The sequence below is a fragment of the Nicotiana attenuata genome, chromosome 3, assembly GCF_001879085.1.
Source record: "Nicotiana attenuata strain UT chromosome 3, NIATTr2, whole genome shotgun sequence".
Classification (NCBI taxonomy): domain Eukaryota; kingdom Viridiplantae; phylum Streptophyta; class Magnoliopsida; order Solanales; family Solanaceae; genus Nicotiana; species Nicotiana attenuata.
Genome location: NC_031991.1, coordinates 63,309,011 through 63,334,674, shown reverse-complemented (window position 1 = coordinate 63,334,674; position 25,664 = coordinate 63,309,011). Strand labels below are relative to the sequence as shown.

The following is a 25,664-nucleotide window of genomic DNA, read 5'->3' as shown; positions in this document are numbered from 1 at the left end:
GGTTACTACTCTAGATTAGTTTAGTTAAATAATCACACTTTAGAAAATCGCTTGAATCGATTAATTCTTTTAGTTTAATTTAGTTGAGTTAATCACAAAGTTCTCGTGGGAATGATACTCTACTTATCACTTTATTATTTATCGATCACGTATACTTGCATGTGCGTCTTAGAGCAACACCTAGTATCAAAAATTCAACTATATGCGAAATAAAATAATTTTTCATTTTAGCGAGTACTACTATCCCTTATCTCACAAACCAAACAAATCGTAAGGATTGCACATGATTGTTATGTGGTGAACAATAATGTATTACTTGTCACAGTGAGTAATATAGTACATGGATTGTTATGTAGTACTTTAAAAGAACTTTTACCCATTGCTAATACAAGTATTTAATTCCATACTTTATCCCTATAAAATAATACACATTTCCAACATAAGTTATATCTTTGTTAGTAACATACCACGTTTGATTTTTGGCGTCAAAATCGACATAGGTTTTGCGGGTTTAATATCGAAAATTTAGCATACATTAGTTTACTAAGATTATATTAGTAATACAGAGAATAATAATTAATTATACAGACGAATATAAGTAATGCAATACAAAGGTATTGGCCAAGTGATGCATTAAGCATACTAAGATTGTTTTTCTAAGTTACCCAGATTATGTCTGCATGGCGTTGTAATTCAAAAAAAGCACAATGAGGGGGGATTAACCTGAACTCAGAAGAATACAACAATGGAGATTCCATCACCCCAACAATTCAGTAGGAGGTATATACAACATCCTCCTAACTGAAAAGACTACTATACAATAGCCTAGCTTACAAAGAAGTTGCATTTGTGGTACTTGGACCTTATGCATGGCAACTGCCACTTATCTAAGAGGAATGGACCTTTAGCAAACTTAGGAAGTTGCTGATAGGTGTGACAGGGCAAGCTCTGATTAGATGTAGTAGCCAGTTTAGCTAAAGAATCCGCCACTTGATTTCCCACTCTAAAGCAGTGCTTCACAGTCACTTTCGCATTCTCAATGATGTTGATAGTTCTGTCTATGACCAATTTGATCTTCAGATTGTTAGTCGTCCTGTTTTGTGAGCATATTGGTGATGACCGTAGAATCCAGTTCAAGAGCGAAATTAGTGTACCCCAATTGGTTGCACCATTTACCTCCAAACTCTGTTGCAATTGTCTTAGCCATATTGTTGCCTTCGCAAGTACTAGGAACAAAGAAGGCCATAATTTCCTGATGATGCCTCCAATTTTTGCCTTTTCACTTTCATTAATATAACTACCATCTATGCTTACCTTGACGGTGCCACTTGCCACATCACTTGCTTCCAGGTATGAACTGGTCTTAGCTTCTCAAATCTATTACATAGCATAGGCCATTAAAAATTAACATCAATTCTAGGCATTTGTTTTGAAATAGCCGCTTTGATAGTCCAAATGCTTTGATGCTTCATGTGATTCAACTGAAATCTCTTTTGACTGTTGTATCTACAGGAATTCCTTTGTTTCCAGATTTCCCAACATATCAAAGTAGGCGCAATTTGGAGGATCAGCTTATGCACTCTGTTATTATTTTTCTCTTCCCATCATCTTTTGAATGTTCCTATTACGGTGCCAGACTCATGCTTAATCCCCAGGGGATTGCCAATTTCATTCCAAATGTAGATCGCAGAATCACTATTCATGAAGACATGTTCCATAGTTTCCACCTGTTAAGAGTTACAACAAGAACATCTAGAGATAATGTTAGTATCAAACCTTCCTACAATATCATCAAAAGGTAATTTTCTTTTAAACAATCTCCAGGTAATAAAAGAAGTTTTAAAAGGAATATAATTATGCCAAACCTTACTCATGAACTTATTTTTCTACCTTTTCATTTTGATGGAATGCCAGGCAGATTTATTAGAGTACTGACCATCTTCTGAGATATTCCAGACTGGGAAGTCCTTCTTGTAATAGTTACCAATATCTAAACTGATAACGTGATCAATTAGGTGAGAGGGAAGGATTTGGTTCAACGTATCAGTATCCCATGCTCCATTGTGTAAAAAATTGTTCACTTGAAGTTTGACAGATTTCCCAGGGCCTTGAGTTTGCCTAGCTAGCGGACCATTGCCAGTCCAATTATCCCACCAGAAGCTTGAATTATCACCTTGAATCTTTTATGTGATATTGGGCTCTGCTTTGACCTTAGTCTTCATCGATTGCTTTCATGTATGAGAATCAGATGACATGGGTACTTTGCTCACTGGGTGGAATCTTTTGCAATATTTATATTTGAGGAAATTGACCCATAATGAAGGGTGAGTTCTGAATCTCCACCACCTCTTCATGTTGAAGGTTTCAATAATATCTTCCATCCTCCTTATCCCAATACCAACCTCTTCTTTGGTATGCACAAATTATGCCAAGAACTCTAATGATACTTGTTCTTACCATCCACAAAGCCCCAAAAGAAATTTGCAAAGTGTCTTTCCATAAGCTTGATAGTACCTTTAGGAGGGTTCATAGCAGAGAAAATGTAGGTAGGCATAGATTGTAAGACATGTTAGATATGAATAATTCTGCCTCAAGTCGACATCAACTTACCCTGCCAACCATTAAGCTTTTTAACAATCTTAGCAAGCATACCATCAAACAAACTAACATTCTTCCTACCATAGTAAATAGGACATCCAAGATATATAAAAGGAAATTTTTTATCAATAATACCTGAAGCTTCCCTGGTTCTGTTGATTCTGTAGGCAGAAGTGTTTGGAGAGGTGATGAAAAAACTTTTGTTGTTATTGACTTTTTTACCAGAAGCTTTCTCATACCTCCTAATCTGCTTTCTGATGAGTTTGATCGAGGCATTGTTACCTCCACAAAAGATAACAATATCGTCAGCATACGCTAAATGGTTAATAATAAGGCCTCATGGTTGAACTTTTCATGGTGAATAAGGTTGTTAAGGGATCCGGAAAGAACTTCAGCTCCAATGCTGAACAAGGATGGCGATAAATAAAGTGCCATTCTTTCCTCAGCGCAGTCTGGGCATCACCTTGCTTAAGGCCTTGTGAGGAAGTGAAAAAATCTTTTCTAGCACCATTGATAATGATAGAGTACCAAACCTCATTAACTAGACCCCAAATAATATCTATCCACTGTTCTGAAAAACTGAATTTCCTCATCACTGACATGAGGAAGCTCCACGGCAGTCTGTCATAAGCTTTAGACATGTCGAGCTTAATAATCACGCTGCCTCCTCTATTACTTTGATTGACATTCTGGATGATTCCTTGAGCAAGTAAAATATTTTCTGTGATCAATCTCCCTTTGACGAATCCACTTTGATTCTCATATATGAGTTTGTCGAGCATATCTTGGAAATAATCTTGCTCGTGAAGTTGCTCAAACTAATAGGCCTAATCTCAGAGAAATTGGTTGGAGATTCCACTTTAGGTAACATAACCAAACAAGTGTGAGAAAAAAAAACTTGGTCAGCCTTTTCCTATTGAAAAAGTCTTGCACAAAGTCTTTAATATCATCCTTGATAATGTCCCAACATTTATGAAAGAAAGTGTCGTTATAACCATCAGGCCCAGCATAGCTAGAAGAACACATATTGAAAACAGCCTCAGTAATTTCTTCCATGTCAGGGATAGTAGTGAGATAAGTATTATCCTCTTCTGTAATACATTGAGGGATATAATTAAGAATGTCTTGGATCTCGAAATTGATGGCTGGTGTTGAACAAATGCTGGAAATGATGAACTGCAGCTTTGCCAATGTTTTCATCACCTTCAACCCATCTATTTCTGTGATCCATGACTTTTTCTATATCTTATGAGACTGTGAAAATAACTAGTATTGGAATCTCCTTCTTCAAACCACTTAACTTTGGCTTTCTGCTTCAGTAAAGCGTCTTGCATTCCCATCCATTTAACATATTCAGCATGGCCTTTATTTAGTGCCTCTCTAGAGAGATCAGTGTTGTTGTTAAGATCCTGCTCCTCGAGGTGTTTCATCTTTGCTTCCCAATCTATAACCTGATCAAATACATTGGCAATTTCCTCTTTGGACCATTGAGTTAATCTTCTATTGAGAATTTTGAGCTTTTGTTGCAGTCTACACATAGTATTCCCATGAATTTGAGTGTTCCACAGCTCTTCGACCAACTTTTTAAAAGCTGGTTGTTTTGTCCAGAAGTCCAGAAATCGAAAGTACGTAATCCTGCTCTGAGTATTATTATGATATTTGAGAAGAATAGGTCTATGATCTAAGCTTGTTCTTGCCAAATGCCTAACCATATTGTTCTGGAATAATTGTAACCATTGATTATTTAACAAAGATCCGGTCCAATCTTTTTCAAATTCTTCTTCGAATTTCTCAATTATTACACCAAGTAAACTTCGACCAACATACCCTAAATCCATAACCTCACAACTATCCATACAGCTGTAAAAGTCAAGGATTTTGTACATTCTATAAGGTCGGACTCCTTTTTTCTCACCAGGATCCGATATGACATTGAAATCACCTCCAATACACCATGGCCCATTAACTTGCAAATGAATATTTTCCAAGCTACTCCATAAGTATTTCCTTTCTTCTACAGTGCATTTATCATATACAGCAGTTAGGAAAAGATTACAGTTAGCAGCCCCATTATGCATTCCGATAGTAATTCGCTGATCATCGTTCTCAATTACACTAGTCTGATTGTTCCCAGACCACATGAGCCATATTTGACCATTGGTATTGGAGATACAGTGTTGAAACCTAAGGAATTTTATATACCTCTCGATCTTGTTCATGTTGACAAAATGTTCCATAATGTCAACCAAATTGACTTTGTTGATGTTGATAAGCTTTTTAAGCCTAGGAATGGCTTTCTTTGTGTTGACTCCTCTAATATTCAAAAGAATAGAACTTACCATGGAAAAATAGAGGGGATTAATTTGAATTTCCTCCAGGAGGAAAGTTAACTTTGTCTTTGTTCTTCTTTCCATTCTTGTTGTTTCTTCTTCTTCTTCTTCCCCTTGTAACAGAAAAGAAACCAGTCTCATCATCCATACACCTTTGATTATTGTGATGTTGATCTTGAACAATCACGACCATGACTCTATTTGGTGAGTTGACTTTGATATGTTGCTCAAGTTGTTTTCCTGCATGCTTCTTTTGTATATTTTTGTGTTCTATTTCAGGATTTAAATCTGCCACCAAGTTGATACCTGGCATGGCCTTAACTTCGGATGGTACGCTAGTAGATCCATTGGCATATTCCTGTCAGTTAGGAGCTTCCTGTTTCTTGGCGTCTTGAATATTAGTCGATTCCTGAACAACCTCGTCAGAATTGTTGTTAATGGTGTTGTCCATTTCCTTATAACCATGTTGATGTTTGTTAATATTGTCATGAGTCGGCCCAGCTTCATTGTTTTTGTGTGCCCCAAAACTTTCTTCTTTGTTGTCGTCCTCTTGCTCGTTATTTGATTCTTGTGACTTTATTACTATGGCAATTCCTAATTTATTCTTATCCCCATTTTTATGGAATTATAGGGATATAGAATTGGTTTAAAACCACTTTGGAATTTTTCTTAGGGAGCTTTTTTGGATATCCAGATTTCTTCTTCTTGCTAGTTCTTTTTTTGATAGTTGGAGTCTCTGTCTGTTTGTCCTTGCCTTTCCCCGCTGCATCTTTGTGATTTATACAGGCATTTTGCAATTCCTTATTCTCATTAGTTCCTTTGCAGCTTGTCTGACTTTGCTCCTTATTCTTTAGGGTGTGTTTGGTATAACGGAAAATGTTTTCCATGGATAATGTTTTCCAAGAAAATATTTTCTTGGAAAACAAATAGTAATCTTATTCATTTTCCGGTGTTTGGTACGCAAGTTAAGCAATATGACTTCTCTACAATGGATCATATTATGGCCAAGCTTCCTATAGAATTTGCAATACTTGAAAATGCCTTCGTATTCTAGCTTTTGAACAAAACCTTTTTGTGGTGCGTCTTCATAAATCTGACCCACATAGACTGTTTCAGATTGTTGCTTCAACAGATCAATCTCAATTCTAACTTTCGCCATACTCGACCTAGTTCTTCCCTTTGTTGCTAAATCCATTTCTAGTGGTGTGCCAATAGAGCTAACTACTTGTTTGACATATTGCCAAGTATGCATATGAAAACGGAGCCCGGGAAGCAGAACCCATACTGGTGCTACTGGGAGGTCTTCTTCGGGTTTGAAATCGGGAGACCACTTCTGTAGCCACATCTGTTGCCCCTCAATCTCAATCACTCTTCTATACAAGACCATATTAAAGTCATCCTCATTAGTGAAATCTAGGAATACATTGAAATTATCGTATATCCCTATCTTAGCAGATCCCTTCATAGAAATCAACTCCTTGAATTTTGACCTAATTCGGTCAATTAGGGGTCTTGGTTTGAGAAATCTCCCAACGATGGTGAGCGTGCATTCAGCTGCCATGATTCCGTAGTAATCCGACGCTTTAAATAGTACCGCCGACATCCATTGTGAGTAGTGTGTGTCGCAATTACAACTTCCCTGTCGTGGTGATTTGGGGGTGCCGACAAGTGAGTGGAGGTGGTTACTTTGGTTGCATATGAGAGCTTTCCATCAGTTGCTTGCTTGTTATTGTTTGCTGCACTATTGGGAGCAGATTGGCCTTCCAGACGCGTCTGATCGGCGCCATCCGGCAGGTCCATAAGATTGCGCGTGTAGTCACTCTCGTAAAAATATGAGCTGTTAGTATATCGCTGAGAGAGAAAGAGCCGTTGGCATTGGTTAGCATTCTAAGATTATACTACTATTCCAATTTATGTGAACATATTTGATTGGGCACGGAGTTTAAGAGAAAATGAAGACTTTTGGAATTTGTGGTGGTAAACAAATCAAAAAGGGGCCTAGAGTATTTGTGTGGTTATAATAGCTTGTCATTAAGCGTAGAATTGAAGTTTAAGCTAAATTGTTTTCAAATTTAGAAAGGGTTCATTCTTTTTGGAACGGACCAAAAAGGAAATAGGTTCACATAAATTGGAACGAAGGGAGTAGTAGGTAATACATAGTTCTCTATCTAAAACCAAACAACCGTATAGGTAATAATAGTACTACAAACTTTTATACCAAAATTAAATTTTTTTATCCTCGATCAAACCAAACGATACCCCATAACCCATATATGCGAACCAAAACATTTTAGAGTTAATAAAAAAAAAGTTGTAGATGTACGCACACACTTCCAAACTGTAGCGTCGAATTATGGAATGGAAGACATATATTGGCAGGTTTATTTCGGCATCAGTAATTTAGTGAAGTATACAATGAAAACATGTACAAACATGATATGTAATGCACTGGGATCCATGAGTACATCATGTATTTTTACATATATAGGGAATGGAGTTGATATAGTTGGACGAGGTCAAACTCCAACATCAATTTGATCGTTGTTGCTGTCGGCGTCGTCCTTCTCATTTAAGCTTTGTATACTTTCAACAGCTTCCTTCAGATCCCACCTTGTATCCAAATCTTCTTGACAACAAGCCACTCCGATGTTGAAGAGCTTTCGGATCTGTTGTTGGCTATCCTCTGTACTGTCCATCTCTTTATCAAAAGCTAACTCATTATCTTTAATAATGGAGTCGACCCAAGTAGCCAATTCGGTACCATAGCCAGTGCTGAGAGCGAGGTAGTTTGTGGGGAACTTGCCTGTCAGGGTTTCTAGTATTAGAATCCCAAGGCTCCAAACATCAGTCTTCCTCGTGACGCGGCCTTGTTGTGCGTACTCCGGCGCTTTGTAAGCCACTAGAAGATGTTGTACTTGCGCAAGATTCACCAGAGGCACTAATGTGTAATCCATCAACACGGGATTAAAAAATTTGTCCAAAAGCACATTCGATGACTTGAGGTGACCATGCGGAAGTGCTAGGCTTGGCAGCTCATTGTGAAGGTAGGCCAAGGCCTTTGCAACACCTTTTATGATTTTCAACCGGCTTGACCACTCCAGCCTAGACTGATTGCCTATACAGATCATACAACTAGATTAGTCATTCATGCATGTACAACATATATATATATATATAGAGAGAGAAAGAGAGAAAATGAATGTAGTATTAACTCCATACCATGAAGGTGACTGGCCAAGCTACCATTGGAGGCGTAGTCATACACAAGCAGCTTCTCTTCTTTTCTGTAATAATAGGCCACAAGGGGGAGTAGGTTGGGGTGGCTTAGTCTACCTAACCTCCTCATGTGCTCGTGGAAATCTTCTTTCGCGACATGGTTCATTTGCTTAAACCTCTTCACCACCACGGCTTGGCCATCCATAAGTAGAGCCTTATAAGAGGACCCCAGGTTCCCACTCCCAAGCACCTCCGCTGATGCTCTTAGCAAATCCTGTAGATCAAATCGTGGCCTGTCATCTCTAACGAATGACAACTTACCGACTACCGTTGCTGCTGCTGGTGCCTCTGATGCCTTGTTATTGTTAATAGTACTATTTGAATGGTTATTATCGTGTCTTGGGTAAGTTGGCGGGTTGCCGCTCATTATCACATCAGGAGCTGACGTTGATGATGTAAAGGCACTTTGGTCCCCATCAATATTCGAGTAATCAACAGCCCGACCTACTGGTGGATTACTTTGGCTGCTGCTATGGCTACGGCGGCAAATAATAAGAATTAGCACAATCATGAGACATAAGACCACCAAACAAATTGCAACGATCAACATCACTCTACTCAGAAGAGAGGGCGACTTCCTAATTATATCACCAGATTGGCCGCTGACCGTAGAGTTGAGACTGTTGGGAGTATTTGCTTCTGGACTTGGGGAGTTGCAAGCTGCAGATTCCAATGGCTTCCCACACAGACCTTTGTTCCCTGTATAGTATGATCTCTCTATGTCAAATTACTTACTACAACAACGGAAAAAAAATATGGATCGGACTAATGGAAATGATAAAATTACACTTTCAATTATATATTTATATTAGGAGGAAAAAAATCAAAGATAGGATATCACGCTATTTTATCTTTTCATGCATATGCCTGATTCCAAATTAAGATTGTTGCGCATAGGCAAAACCAATCGTTAGACAAATAGTTATTTGAATATATTTTCAAATGGTTAGGAAGAATATTACCAAAGCAATACTTCCTTCTTCCATATATAGTCCATCTTTTTCCCAATCAAAATATTCATCTTGCATATACTTATTGTGGAATATCTTGGATATTGCTTCCCAGTAGTATACAAGTTAGAATAAATTATAAAAGCCACCACAAGAAAGACAACATCAATCAAAGAATCTTCTGAATGCTTATTAACTAAGAGACCTTAAGTATGCACGCCAAATTAATCCATCGGTATTTATGGTCCTCTCTTTTCTTTTTCTATTAAAATATATCCTTCTATGTTGATTGGAATGCCGAGGGGAATGTATCTGCCAGATGAAGAAGTTGCCCCTTTTGGCATTCGCTCTCTCCGTCCATGGTTACGTTGTTCATTAAAACATTGAGGTGGTCTTTAGGCGGCGTTAGTTATCTCTAAACAATATTTCCGTGTATGACATGCAATAATTAATGGCGCAATCATGGGGAGCGATAATGTTATGTATACCTGAGAATGTTGTTGGATCCATTAAAGAAAGAGAGGGAGGGATTGGTCCCTCGAGTTGGTTGTTGGATACGTTGAGGAGTTTGAGAACGTCCCGAGGAAAATCAGGTATAGAGCCACTGAATCTATTATTTTCGAGTCTCAACTCGAAGAGCCTGGGGCAGGACGTAGCCAGGGAGGTGGGAATGTTGCCTGTGAATTGGTTGTCGGCTAAATACAATTTCTTGAGATAAGTCATACCCTTGAAAGCATCATCCGGGATTTGACCGGAAAAGCTATTATTGGACAAGTACAACGACTTGAGTGCACCGAGTTTATTCCAATCAGGCATTGCTCCCTTGAAGCTGTTGTTCATAAAGCTCAGGGTCCGCAGGAAATGCAACGGAAGCAGGGTATCTATGTCAACCATCCCGGACAGGTCCAAGTTCTCAAGTCTCAAACCCCATACGTCCCCTTCAAAGCAAATCACTCCAGACCAATTTTCAGTGTTCCCATTACACGGACTTACGGATGGAACCCAAGACCCAAGTACCTCCTGTCCTTTAGCTGAAGATATAGATAGCGAGCTTTTGAAGTTGAGGAGAGCCTCGGAAGAGCTCTTTGCATCTGGAGGATGATCTGTTTTATCTGTGGGGTCGTCGTCCACATCTACTGCAGGTTGAGCCGATACAAATGTGAATGACACAAGAAGAAGGAAAATGATCATGTGACGAAAGCATGATCTTGGTCTTGATGATGAAGAACATGCAAACGAGGTAATGGGTGCTTCTGCTTCTCGCTGTGGATCTCCGTAAACAAGCACTGGTGGCCGGCCGGCATCTTGCACCTCCGTCATCATCCTTCCTTTGGCTACCCACAACAAACCACAATTTGAGGCATAAGCACTGCACACCTCTCTAACCATAGATTTTTACGGCATTTCTTTTGGTTTTTATTAGTACATGACTTTTTTCAACGTCTTCCGTACGTCCTTTTACTTTTTTTCTTTTTTAAAAATTCTCCTTTTGTTCTCTCCTCAATGTTGGAGAAGAGAGAGCCAGTGCCAAGTAATGATTGCCACGTAAAAGCCCGAACTAATATGAGGGCATTTATTCACTCTATATGCTTCTATATATAGGAGTTTATTCAAGATTAAATTCCAAAACAATTTAATTTATTAAATTCTGAAAGGAGTATTAGTCAGTTGATAATAATTTACAAAAAGAAAGAAGTATTTTGTTTTTATTAGTTCTGTCCATATAAGATACTAGTAATAATTATAAGGCTTAATAGGAGAAAAGACAACGTCCGTACTTGTACAGAATTATACTGATGTTTCAACTTAATCAAAATATAAAAAGTGTTTTAAAGCCTCTAACCATTAATCAAACTTATGTGGTGTAGGGATTTATGTTAATGCATGCAAGACTCCACAGAAGTAGTAGTTCTATCATCTGTAAATGCAGGTTATTGATGCAAATGCTAGGATATTCGGTCATATAGCATATCTATCGAACAACAACAACATACCCAGTATTATTCCACACTGTGGAGTGTGAGGAGGGTAGTGTGTACGCAGACCTTACCCCTACCTTGTGAGGATAGAGAGGTTGTTTTCAATTGACTCTCGGCTCAGGAAAGCATAAGCACCACATTAATGAAAATATGGACACGAAGGGACAGTACCAAAAAGCCATATAAAAGCAGAATAAAAACAACAAGATAGTGCGGCGATCAACAATGAAAGAAAATATCGGTTAGTTATAGAAACCTACTACCAACAGAAAGCAAGAGTGCGTGCCAATACTACTGTTATGAACACTCTAAACTACCTACTCTACTACCCTAATCCTCGACCTCCATACCTTCCTATCAAGGGTCATGTCCTCGGTCAGCTGAAACTGCACCATGCCTTGCTTAATCACCTCTCCCCACCTCTTCTTTAGCCTACCTGTACCTCTCCGTAGGTCCTCTAATGTCAACCTCTCGCACCTCCTCACCGGGGCGTCTGTGCTCCTCCTCCTCACATGACCAAACCACCTAACCGCACTTCCCGCATCTTGTCCTCAATAGAGGCCACACCCACCTTATCGTGAATAACCTCATTTCTGATCATATCTAATTTGGTGTGCCCACACATCTATCTCAACATACTCATTTCTGCTACCTTCATCTTCTGGAAATGAGCAAGCTTGACTGGCCAACACTCAGCCCCATACAACATCGTTGGTCTGACCACCACTCTGTAGAACTTACCCTTAAGTTTCGGTGGCACCTTCTTGTCACACAAAACACCGGAAGCGAGTCTCCATTTCATCCATCCCGCCCCAATATGATGTGTGACATCTTCATCAATCTCCCCATCCCCTAAATAATAGACTCAATGTATGTAAAACTACCTTTCCTAAGGATGACCTGCGAGTCTAGCCTCACCTCCCCTTCCCCTCCTCGAGTCTCGCCACCGAACATACACTCCAAGTATTCTATCTTGGTCCTACTCAAGTTGAAACATTTAGATTCCAGGGCCTGCCTCCATACCTCTAATTGCGCGTTCACACCATCTTGCGTCTCGTCAATCAATATAATATCATCTGTAAATAGCATGCACCACATCACCTTCCCTTGGATGTGGCGCGTTAGTACGTCCATCGTCAGAGCAAACAAAAAAGGGCGGAGTGTCGACCCCTGATGAAACCCCATCATAATCAGAAAATGGCCCGAGTCCCCACCTACCGTCCTCACTCGGGTCTTTACTCCATCATAAATGTCCTTAATCAACCTAACTTAGGAAATAGGTACACCTCTAGCCTCCAAACATCTCCATAAAATCTCCCTCGGAACATTATCGTATGCCTTTTCTAAGACGATGAACACCATATGCAAGTCCTTCTTTCTCTCTCTATAGTGCTCTATCAATCTCCTAACAAGATGGATGGCTTCTGTTGTTGAACGCTCCAGCATAAACCCAAATCGATTCTCAGAAATAGACACACGCTTCCTCACCCTTATCTCTACCACTCTCTCCCAGACTTTCATAGTATGGCTAAGCAGCTTTATACCCCGATTGTTATTGCAATTTTGGACATCACCCTTGTTCTTGTATACAGGAACCATCGTGCTCCACCTCCACTCTACGGGCATCTTTTTCGTTCTAAAAATGATATTAAATAACCTAGTGAACCACTCCAAACCTGCCTTGCCCGCACTTTTCCAAAACTCTACCGGGATTTTATCCGGCCCGACCGCTTTGCGCATGCTCATCTTACGCATAGCCCCCTCAACTTCATCAACTCTAATCCGCCTACAATACCCAAAGTCACAACGACTCCCGGAGAGTTCCATATCACCCAGTACAATGCTCATGCCCCCCTTCTCGTTCAAGAGACTACAAAAGTAGGTCTGCCATCTCCGACGGATAAGCCCCTTATCCAACAAAACTCTACCTTCTTCGTCCTTGATGCACTACTTGGTCCATCGCATGTGCCTTCTTTTCTCGCGCCTTGGCTAACCTGAATAACCTCTTATCACCACCTCGGCCCTCGAGTTCCTCATACAAATGACTAAAAGCTACAGTCTTGGCCACCGTCATCACTTCGAGATTTGCCTCTTTCTTAGCCAACTTATAATGCTCCTTATTCGCCCTCTTCTCCTCATCGTTTACACTTTCCACTAGCTTCGAATACGCTATTTTCTTGGTTTCCACTTTTCATTGCACCTCTCCATTTTACCACCAGTCTCCCTTGTGACCACTAGAGTAACCCTTTAAGACCCCTAATACCTTTCTCGCGATTTCCCTAATGCACTGCGCAGTCATGGTCCACATAGCGCTTGCATCCCCACTACTTCTCCAAGCCCCCATATTCACAGCTTGACCCCCAACTCCTGCGCTTTAACTTTCGTCAAGGCTCCCCACTTGATCCTATGTTGGCTGTACATCGCCCTCTTCCTCGTGATCTCAAGGTCCATGGCCAGGAGCCTATGAAGGGTCGAGAGGTTCTCACTCGGGATGACCTTGCAATTCGTGCAAAGACCTCTATCGGACTTCCTGCCTAGTAAATAATCAATCTGAGTCTCAGCTACCGAACTCCGGAAGGTGACCAAGTGCTCCATCTTCTTCGGAAAACTCGAGTTTGCTATCACCAAATGAAATGCTCTAGCAAAGTCCAACAGAGACTTTCCTCCTCCATTTCTATCTCCAAAACAAAAACCATCATGCACATCATCATACCCCTCAGACTTCGCTCCAATGTGGCCATTAAAATCTCCTCATATGAAAAGCTTCTATGTATGCGGGATACCACGCACCATCTCATCCAAATCCTCCCAGAAAAGCCTCTTGACTTCCTCATCCAAGCCTGCTTAGGGTGCCTACGCCCTGATTATGTTCCAAGTAAAACCTCCAACAACTAGCTTAATAGTCATCAGCCTATCATTCACCCTCCTAACCTCCACCACTAGTTCACAGAGGTCCTTATCAACCAAGATACCTACCCTGTTCCTGCCCCCTCACTCTCCTAAAATACCAAAGTTTGAAACTGCCCACATCCCGCGCCTTATGTCCTCCCTACCTTGTCTCCTGTACACAAGCTATATTAATCTTCCTTTTCTCGAGAATCTTCGCTAACTCTACATATTTTCCAATCAAAGTTCCTATGTTCCTATGTTCATATTGTTTAAACTGCTTTACTTCCTTAAAGACTAATTCGCTTAAATTGAGTTTGGCAGGGACCCACCGTTGTGGACCTCGAGTGGTGCCTAACACCTTCCCCTCAAGGTAATTTCGAGCCCTTACCTAATCTCTGGTAATGTAAACTGGTTTCACCAGTTAATTGTTTTAGGTGCCCTAACGCACCTTAATCCGTTAGGTGGCGACTCTTCAGATCTCTTACCCAATTCCCAAAAGGAAAGGAGTTGTCCCAAAATATCGAAACCCGGACTCCGCAAGGAAAAAGGGGGCATAATAGCATGGCGACTCTGCTGGGGATATTTTAGGCTCTTACCATAACAAACTTGTTTTTTGTGAATTAGTCTTAAGCATGCTTCATCTGTTAATATGTGTGCACCCTTTCCCCTTCCCCCTTTTATCTGGATTTAATTGCCTATTTGCAAGCATTTATGATTTCCTTTACTACAGTAACTGACTTGTCTCCTTGTTTTCTTTCATAAACGTCTTTTAATTATTAAATACTGCATTTATCATTCTTTTTAACGTGCAAATACGTGACAACATGCTATTTATTGTTGCATAAATCATGCTCAACATCATATTCCACTCGTGCGTAATCAATCCTATAGCAACGCTTGATGAGTGTTTGCGCCCTTCCTATATATCACCCTTTAAATTCGGAAAGGCGTATTTCCGGTAAAACTAGTCGATCAGCGGTGCAGTCGACGGTCCGTGCCTTTCCCCCTCAAGTTATCCACTCGAGGGTACCAGTCTAGACATGCATCATGGTCAAACCTAGACGGGTTAATATGTTGTCCACATAATAACCCTTTAGGACAAGCCTCGTCCAAAAGTCCACCGGGTTTTCCATAATCCCAACGGACGCAACCAAGATTTAGTGCATTAATTTTGGAGAAATAAATGCCAATACGCTAATCATTGTTGTATAAATAGTCGAATCTGGAGGGGGAAAGGGCCTAAGTATATTTGTTTTGCAAAAAATGAGGCACGAAGTCCCCAGGTTCGGCATGGTCCGTAACATACCACCATTGTTGCTAGATTGGTGGTAGGATCTTCCATCAAGTGGTAAAAATCATGTGAAAAGGGTCTTGGGAAATTTGCTTTCTTTATTGGATCTCCAGCCAAACAATATGTTAATTGAAGCTGCCACAATGTTCTGGGACAAAGAAAGAGCCGTGTTTCGCTTTGGAAACATAGAAATGACCCCTCTCTTGGAAGAAATAGGGGGATTCGCTGGGCTACCTTGGGATAGTCCTGGTTTATTGGTGCCGGAAAATCGCACTACTAGGGGGTTTCTGAACATGATGGGATTAAAGAAGAATGATGACTTAGAGTGCCAAAAGAATTCCTACATACCCTTCGACTTCCTCTACGAACGATACGGTTACGGTAGATCTTATCGTATTTTTGATGACAAGTTCTCCATCACTTCCTTGGGTTGGATTCATCGCAGGGATTTTGTGTTCATCGTCTGCTTCTTGGGTATGATAGCGTTCCCGATCCAAGGGGATAGAATCCACACCAGACTAGCCATGGTAACCAAAACCTTGATGGATGGGATCGAGGGGAAGACATATACCATTGTCCCTATGATCATAGAAGACATGTACCGGGCCTTAGAACGCTGACGGAAGGGGTACAAACACTTCAAAGGTTGTAATATGCTGTTACAAGTTTGGTTGTTAGAGCATCTCCAAAAAGGTCAATACCGTCAAGAGCTTCCGGGAAGGCCGTGGAATGATAACATAGCTTTCCATCATCCTAAGAGAATGACTTATATCCTAGAAGGTTTGCTCAACCCAAAAATACTATAGGATGGGCGCAATTTTTCAGCAATTTGACCGAGGATCAGGTTCAATGGATGTTCGAATCTTTCCCTACCGACGAGTTCATTATCAGATCTAGGGATGTTTCGCACTTGGTACTGATCGGGTTAAGGGGCATATATCCTTATGCTCCCATCAGGGTTATGAGACAAGCAAGCAGGAAGCATGTCATACCGCGAGTTGCTAAAATAAGTCACTACAGGGCAGATTATCAGGATGACAACGTCCCATACAAATGTGATGCTCAGCATATGTGGCATTTGAAAATTATCGTAGAAAAGGATACCATCGAGCTAGATCGATATCATGCCGGTCATGTACACTTTTACCCATCATGGTTAGAAGATAGCATAGCAGGAATATTCAACCCAAGGGTTGGTCAAGGAAATAGAGTCATAGATAAAGTTGCCGAAGCACAGGTGAAATATAACAAATTGCGCAAAAGAGTTCACGAGTCCGAGGCCGAGAACCTGGAGCGACACAAGGCCGATATGGAACTAATTAATGAATGGAGGGAGATGGCTATTAAATCAAGCGAAAGGTTGGAATATCTGGAGTACAGTATGATAGAATTGGAGGGAAAGATGAGGAAGAGAGTCACCGATTGCCAGAACACCGAAGGAAGTGAAGGAGGACATTTAGCTAGGGCATACCTACTGCTGAACCTGGGCGAACTGGGGAATTTGATCGACGAAGCCAAAAATATCCAGCCTGGAGAGGGTCTTTCTAGGACCAAGTAGATTAGGTTTATTTACTTTTTCAAATGTAATAAGGCCAAGTGCCATCAATGACTTATCTTATTTAGTGTCATTTTAGATTCATATATTTTTACATTAATGAAATGAGGAAATTATTGGCACTGAAATTCTCCAAATCTGTTTGTCGCTAGGCCTACCTCGGGCACAACGAGGCTCTCAAATTAGGACGCAAAATTTACATTCCCGCAATATGTATATAAATACTGCAAACATTTCAGAATCCTTACTAACTTGTTTACCTTTTGTCTTTCTTTATTTTTTATTATTCCCATCCCCCAAGGTTGGTTCGCACATACCGGCATCATCAGCATATCACACCAGATCTAGATGCCCTCCACCTCCACCTCCTTCGAGTAATCCAAAAAGCAGAGGAAAAGCTAAGATGGATGATTTGAGTGGTATCAGAAAAGAAAATGCTGAGAATATTGAAACTTTAGACGGTCGGAGTACTCCGCCCAGAATGATTTGGTCCTACGATTGGAGTAGAAAATACTGGAGTTACAAGGGGAACTTGGGCAGGTCTGCAACTTGGCAAACCTCTCCCTCACCCTAAACGTCCCAGATGTTAACCAACAAAATGCTCAAAACCCAGCGCCTCCTCAAAATACGCCAAACCAATGTCTACAAAATCCTCCCGCACCCTATCAATACGCAACTCCTCCCAAAGTCCTAATCCTCCACCAGTACCCACTCCTCATCGCACCAACATCTTTATACCCAGTACCTACAAACCACTACCTATCACACTCCTCAGAACATACCACAACTTATTCTCGATCCTCAATACTCGACCAATGACCACCACTACACCCAAATCCCTGGCACCCACCAAAACAACCCCATATACGTGGAGACCCTACCTCACTCCACTCAACCAATCTCCTATACACCAGAATTCGCTAAGAAGGACCTGCTCATCAAGAACATGGCCGAGGAGCTCAAGAAGTTGACAAGTCGCGTTCAGGGTGTTGAACGAGGTAAAGGGATAGAGGGTCTGAACTATGAGGACTTATGCATACAACCAGATGTGGAACTGTCGGAGGGTTACAAACCTCCCAAGTTCGAAATGTTTAACAGAACGGGTGATCCCAATATTCATTTGAGAACTTATTGTGACAAGCTCGTGGGGGTCGAAAAGGATGAAAGGATTCGAATGAAGCTCTTCATGAGAAGTCTTACCGGAGATGCCATGTCCTGGTACATAAGCCAGAATCCTAAGAAATAGGCCAATTAGGTGAACATGGCATCAGATTTTATGGACCGGTTCAGGTTCAATACGGAGAATGCACCAGATGCCTTTTATATCCAGAACCTAAAGAAGAAGCCAATCGATACTTTCCGCGAGTATGCTACTCGGTGGAGGTCAGAAGCAGCCAAGGTCAGACCAGCATTGTACGGGGAACAGATGAACAAATTTTTTATCCGGGCACAGGACCCACAGTATTATGAAAGGCTAATGGTTTATTGAGAATCATAAGTTCTCCGATATCGTCAAACTCGGAGAAAGGATTGAAGAGGGCATTAAAAGCGGGATGGTGACAAATTTTGAGGCACTACAAGCTACGACAAAAGCATTGCAATCAGGTGGCATATCAAAGAAGAAAGAAGTAAAGGCAGTAATGGTGGCCCAAGGCCCAAAATCTCCACTCACATACCAAACACCTCCACCTACATCCCAACCCTCACCTCCCAGATATTCTCAACCCACCACCACCTATCACGCTTATAACACCCAGCTAGCCTACTATCATTCACCTCCAACTCGTCCAAATTACCAGAAACCCCGACCTAATTTTGATCGCAAACCACCTAGATAGTACACCGCCATTGCTGAACCCATCGACCAGCTGTACGAAAGGACGCTGGTTATGTCACCCCTATTCCCGCTGTGGCAATGGAGAATTCATCTCAATGGGTCAACCCGAATAAAACCTGTGCATATCATTCCGGTATGAAAGGGCACACAATTGACGAATGCCGGACATTGAAAGATAAGACCCAAACATTGATTGATAACAAGGTCATACATGCGAAGGAAGCTGCACCTAACGTCCGCAACAACCCTCTTCCAGATTATAGGGGCAAAGGGATCAATGTGATAGAAACTGACGGGGAGTGGGATTCCAAGGGATCAACTGGACTTATCAAAGAGGGTGATGATCCCAAAAAGCCCGCAGTTACGCTCATTCTATTGTGCTCCAGGTACAGTCGCTAGTTGAGGTTAAGGTAACCGTATCGATTCCATTCGAGGTAGAAGTAACACCACCTGCAGCCACATCTGTTCCATTTGAGGTAGAAGTGGCCACACCTTTCACAGTGACAGTAGCAATCACACCTCCTTTCAAGTCCAACGCCATACCTTGGGATTATGTTGCCGAATCTAGGCGAAAGGGGAAAGCAAAGATGGAAGAATCTGGTGCCGCACAGGGAATGACCAGAACTGGAAGGATCTATATACACGAAAATTTGGGAGGATCAAGCAAGGAGGCTGCTACCAAGCAACCTGTCATTGAAACTGGACCAGATGATCTTTGGAGGAAAGTACTGCGAGAGAATACTCTGTCATCGATCATTTAAACAAGACCCCCGCCCAGATATCCATCCTGCCGCCATTGCAAAATTCTGAGGCACATAGGAGTGCTCTGATGAAGGTGTTAAATGAAGCTTATATGCCCAACAATATCACCAGTGGAGAGATGGCCAACATGGTGGGGCAAGTACTGGAGAGTCACAAGAACACCTTCCGCGAGGATGAACTACCGCCTGAAGGGTAAAGTCACAATAGGGCACTACATATCACAGTACAGTTTGAAGACAAATTCATTGTCAGAGTCTTAATTGATGGGGGTTCAAGCCTCAACATTTGTCCATTGATTACTCTGAAAATGTTGGGTAAAGATTTCCATGAGATACGAGCAGGGAGTATAAACCTGAAAGCATTTGATGGATCTCAAAGGGCCACGATTGGAGAGATTAACCTTTGCCTGCAGATGGGACCAACTTGGTTCGATGTTGAGTTCCAAGTACTAGACATATCAGCTACAGACAATCTTCTATTGGGACGACCTTGGATACATGCCGTTGGGGCCGTGGCTTCCACGCTACACCAGGCCGTGAAGTTCGAATGGAACCATCAGGAGGTAATCATTCACGGAGATGGAAGTAACCCCATTTACACCAGTCAAACTATCCCTGTTATCGAGAATAGAAGAAGGATGGGTGGAGAAACTTACCACCACATTGAACATGTCAACGCAATTGAGAAGGACAAGTGGTGGAGTAACAAAATAGAAAGCATACTGGCATGGTCTGGGTATGAACCCGGCAAAGGGCTTGGGAAGAAACTCCAGGGCATTACCAAACCGATACAGTTGAAATGTCACGGCACAACTTTCGGGCTGGGATATCCATACACCTGGCAAGAATATAATGATTGGTCGCCACCATGACATGGTCCTTATTACCCTCTCGAGCAGCCAGTGCCACATCTGAGTCAGACTTTTCAGCAGGCCGATACAATATGGGGATCTGCAGAGGAAGAAGCTTTGGCTGGGCTAAGGAACCTGTTTCTAGAAGACGAGGATGTGGATTGCAGTGCGATAGTTGGGGGGGGGGGGGAGGAAGAAGGCTTCACCATTCAGATTGTGGAGAAGGGAGCTGTTCTCAAGAGTTGGACTGCCACTCCATCCCAGGCCTGTCGAGTTCCTGGGTAGCTTGGCAATTAGCCTGATTTGTTTTTATAGCCATGCTAGGCATTTAAGATATTTTTAGTGGTTTTTTTAAAGATGCATTTTATTTCGAAATAATTGCTCAAGTCATTGAGTCGTACCTGTTTTGGATATTTTCAAAATTAATTAATGCATTGCTATTTAGTATTCATTATTATCTTTCACATTTTTTCTTCTACAACGTTATTGTTACTTTCCTGATGAACCAATGACTGTGACATGTAATGAGACAACGCAATATAAGGACAGTGACTCAGAAGAAGAAGATGAAACACCTAAGGAAGTTGTCAGAGAAGTTGAGAACTTTGAGAACAAACCTAAGTCCAACCTGGACGAAACCGAAATAATCAATTTGGGAGATTCCAAAACCGTCAAAGAGACTAGCATAAGCATTCACCTATCACCGTCAGAAAAGGAAGAATATACTCGTTTCTTGAAAGAATATGAGGATATTTTTGCATGGTCATATGACGACATGACCGATCTGAGCACATCCATAGTGGCTCACAAGTTGCCTACCAATCCAGTGTGTCCGATAGTAAAGCAGAAACTCAGAAAGTTCAAACCAGACATGAGTATGAAAATCAAGGAGGAAGTCACTAAGCAGATCAAAGCCAAAGTCCTCAGGGTAGTTGAGTACCTAACATGGTTAGCCAACATTGTACCAATTCCGAAGAAAGATGGGAAAGTCAGGGTGTGTGTTGACTATCGGGATTTAAACAGAGCAAGTCCCAAGGACGATTTCCCACTACCAAATATACACATCCTGATCGAAAATTGCGCTAAGCATGAACTCCAATCCTTTGTAGATTGCTTCGCGGGTTATTCCCAGATCTGGATGGACGAAGAAGACGCAGAGAAAACAGCCTTCATTACACCGTGGGGAGTGTACTATTAAAAAATGATGCCATTCGGTCTAAAGAACGCTGGGGCTACCTACATGAGAGCCATGACGACCATCTTTCATGATATGATACACAAAGAAATAGAGGTGTACGTTGACGATGTCATCATCAAATCCAAAAGGGCCGCAAATCACATAGCAGATTTGAGAAAGTTCTTTTACAAGCTAAGGAGGTACAATCTAAAACTGAACCCCGCAAAATGTGCATTTGGGGTTCCTGCAGGAAAGCTATTGGGATTCATTGTCTGCCGCGAGGAATCGAGTTGGACCCATCCAAATTTAAGGCTATCCAAAAGTTACCACCACCAAAGAGCAAAAAGGATGTGATGAGCTTCCTAGGACGTCTAAACTACATCAACCACTTCATAGCACAATCCACAGTAATATGTGAACCCATCTTCAAAATGTTGTGGAAGGATGTTGAAACCAGTTTGACCAAGGACTGTCAGAAGGCTTTTGACATAATCAAGGAATACATGTCTACACCGCTAGTCCTGCCCCGCCAGAACCTGGGAGACCTTTGCTACTCTATCTATCCGTATTAGATAGAGCTTTCGGATGTGTTTTGGGACAACATGACGAGACAGGAAGAAAGGAGCTAGCCATATACTACTTGAGTAAGAAGTTCACACCTTATGAAGCACGATACTCTCTGTTGGAACACACTTGGTGTGCTTTGACCTGGACAGCTCAGAAATTGAGGCATTACTTCTGTGCCTATACCACGTACCTCATATCCAGGATGGACCCTCTGAAGTACATCTTTCAGAAGTCCATGCCAACCGAAAAGTTAGCTAAGTGGCAGATATTGTTAAGTGAGTTCGATATCATCTATGTAACTCAAAAGGCGGTCAAAGGACAAGCATTGGCAGACCATCTTGCTGAAAATCCCGTGGGAGGAGAATACAAACCATGAAAAACGTATTTTCCTGGTGAAGAAGTATCATTCGTAGGAGAGGACATTGCTGAAGCCTACGAAAGTTGGAGAATGTTCTTTGAGGGGGCTGCAAACTTCAAAGGAGTAGGCATTGGAGCAGTTTTGGTATCAGAAACAAGTCAACATTACCCGATATCCACAAAGCTTAGGTTTTCGTGCACCAACAATATGGCAGAATACGAGGCTTGCATCATAGGGCTCAATTTGGCCATCGATATGAATATATAAGAGTTACTGGTATTTAGTGATTCGAATCTTTTGGTACATCAGGTTCAAGGAGAATGGGCTACGAAGAACACCAAGATACTACCATACTTGTATCATATGTAGGAATTGATAAAGAGATTCACAAAGATAGAATCCAAACATGTACCCAGAATTCAAAATGAGTTCGCAGACGCACTGGCCACCTTGTCATTAATGATACAACATCCAGATAAGAATTTCATCGATCCCATCCCGGTGAGGATCCATAACCAACAGGCTTACTGTGCTCATGTTGAAGAAGAAACAGATAGAAAACCTTAGTTCCACGACATCAAAGAATATTTGGCGAAAGGAGAATATCCAGAACAGGCAAACCATACTCAGAAACGCACACTGCGGAGGTTGTCCAATCACTTCTTCCAAAGCGGAGGGACCCTGCATAGAACAACTCCTGACCTAGGGTTGTTAAGGTGTGTTGACCTAAATGAGGCTTCTAGATTGCTTGAGGAGATGCATGCCGGAACTTGCGGACCACATATGAACGGTTTTGTTCTAGCCAAGAAAATACTCAGAGCTGGATATTTTTGGATGACCATGGAAATGGATTGCATCCGATACGTCCATAAATGCCACCAATGCCAGGTACATGCAGACATGATAAGGGTACCACCAAATGAGCTCAATTCAACAAGCGCACCTTGGCCTTTTGCTGCCTGGGGAATGGATGTCATCGGTCTGATCGAGCCCACCGCTTCTAATGGGAACCGTTTCATTTTAGTGGCTATCGACTATTTCACAAAATGGGTAGAGGCTGCATCTTACAAAGCTGTAACCAAGAAAGTCGTCGCAGATTTTGTCAAGGATCGTATTATTTTCCCATTTGGGGTTCCAGAGTCCATTATCACTGATAATGCCGCCAATCTCAACAGTGATCTAATGAAATCCATGTGTGAAACCTTCAAAATCAAGCACAAAAACTCAACAGCATATAGGCCTTAAATGAATGGAGTTGTGGAAGCTACCAACAAGAACATCAAGAATAAATTAAGGAAGATGGTAGAAAATTACAAACAATGGCACGAGAAGTTACCCTTTGCCTTATTGGGGTACCGCACTATGATCCACACATCAACTGGGGCAACTCCCTATTTACTGGTTTATGGTACAGAAGCTGTCATTTCAGCCGAGGTAGAAATCCCTTCTTTAAGGATCATACAAGAAGCCGAACTCAGCGATGCAGAATAGATAAAGATCCGTTATAAGAAACTAGCCCTCATAGACGAAAAAAAATGAATGCAGTATGTCACGGTCAGCTTTATTAGAATAGGATGTCCAGAGCTTTCAACAAAAGGGTCAGACCAAGACAATTCGCACCGGGGCAGCTGGTGCTGAAGCGGATCTTCCCGCATCAGAACGAAGCCAAAAGGAAATTTTCACCCAACTGGCAAGGTCCTTACATGGTTCAGCGGGTGCTAAAAGGAGGAGCACTCATAATTGCAGAAATGGACGGAGAAGTTTGGCCAAAACCTATCAATTCAAATGCAGTCAAGAGATACTATGTTTAGATTGTTTACATTCATTCATTTGATGTAACTGAACTACGCTTGACCTTGTTGATACCCAATTTTTTCCTATAGTACTTTTTAAGTGCATACGTACCTTCTAAACTGTGCATTAACATCGATTGATATTTTTTCATAAATTCTACTTTTTAAAATTAATTTATCCTAGTATTTTATTTATATAAATAATTACAAAATTGCATCGCAAATGACTTTATGGCATTTCATGATTTAATATTGCCATTTATAGTCATATTAAGTTCAAATTATTTCACAAATGGCCAGATTTACACTTTTTGATTACAATTGCAATAGCTTTGCAATTATAGCCCATGCACACATTATTGCATTATTTTACCAGAAAATGGTCCATTGTATTTTTAAAAAAATAGCGAATAATTATTTTAAAACACTTCTATGCATAATTTTTTTTATTGTTAATTATTTTATAAAATAATTTTATTCGATTACTCGGGTATATAATAAACAACCCCTTTATTTTCAGCACTAACCCCTTTTAAACCAGCCCAAAAACCTTTTAAACCTGCCCAAAAATCTTTTTAAACCAGCCCAAAAACCCCTTCTAAATTTGGCCCAATCCCCTTAGGCCCAAGTCTGATATGCACGACCTAACACCCCGTTCAATCTTGACCGTTGATCATTCAGATCAACGGTCCACAACCCTCTTACCTTAATTAAACCTAAATGACCCCCTCAAACCTCTCATTCTCTCCTCTCACCCGCCGTCACCCCTTCCCCCTTCTCTCTCAACTCTCTCAACTAAACCCTAGTTCTCAAGCGCCATCACCGGCGTATATCTCAATCCTGTGATGTTTCCTTATATTCTTCGGCCGATCCTGGCCTCCTACTCACTATGGTTCTTTGGCTTTTTAGACCCTTGAGAGGATCTCAAAGAACCCAAGCAGTTCTGGGTTGAAACCTTGCTTGTTAGCCTGTCTCAGGCCATTTACTCGACCATGAGTAAGAGATTTCTCTTTATTTTGTTACAAATCTATGGTTTCTAAACCTATGCTCTCATCTCTGTTATGTTTTCTAAAAATACCCTAGTCTATTACCTTCGATCATTTCCAGATATGTATAGATCTAAGATGAATCGAGCACTATTACATCTTTTTCTCTGAAAATTTCTGGTTTTAATCGATTATTCTTGCTTTTCCCTAAAACTAGGGTTCATTTTTTTTATTCAAAGGTTTTCTGACTTCTAAAAGTTTAATCGATTCTCTTTTCATCTTCTTGACTGATTTGTGCAAAAGATACTCAAACCCTAGTTGATTTTATTAGATACTCTGATTTTCTGACCTTTGCTTCGATTTTGAGTCTTTCAGTGTTACCAACTGTATTAATTCACCCTGTATTTTCTGGCTTACACATTTTTCTTAGTCAAATCCATTATTCTGTGGTTTTTTCCCTAATTAA

General features: G+C 41.1%; 1 protein-coding gene across 1 annotated transcript; it reads right to left on the bottom strand.

Annotated features, from left to right (window-relative positions):
• Window positions 7,280-10,672, bottom strand: LOC109223925 (pollen receptor-like kinase 1). The gene is made up of 3 exons (XM_019388416.1): window positions 9,643-10,672; window positions 8,148-8,903; window positions 7,280-8,043 (listed from the first exon to the last, which is right to left on the bottom strand). Exons 1-3 carry the CDS (start codon window positions 10,541-10,543, stop codon window positions 7,445-7,447), a joined length of 2,256 nt encoding a protein of 751 aa, XP_019243961.1. The 5' UTR covers window positions 10,544-10,672; the 3' UTR covers window positions 7,280-7,444.

Coding starts and splice junctions, on each gene's coding strand:
- LOC109223925 (XM_019388416.1), bottom strand. CDS start 10,543: ATGGTTAGAGAGGTGTGCAGTGCTTATGCCTCAAATTGTGGTTTGTTG. Junction 8,904..9,642: donor GGATCCAACAACATTCTCAG/GTATACATAACA, acceptor CATACTATACAG/GGAACAAAGGTCTGTGTGGG. Junction 8,044..8,147: donor CTTGGCCAGTCACCTTCATG/GTATGGAGTTAA, acceptor TGATCTGTATAG/GCAATCAGTCTAGGCTGGAG.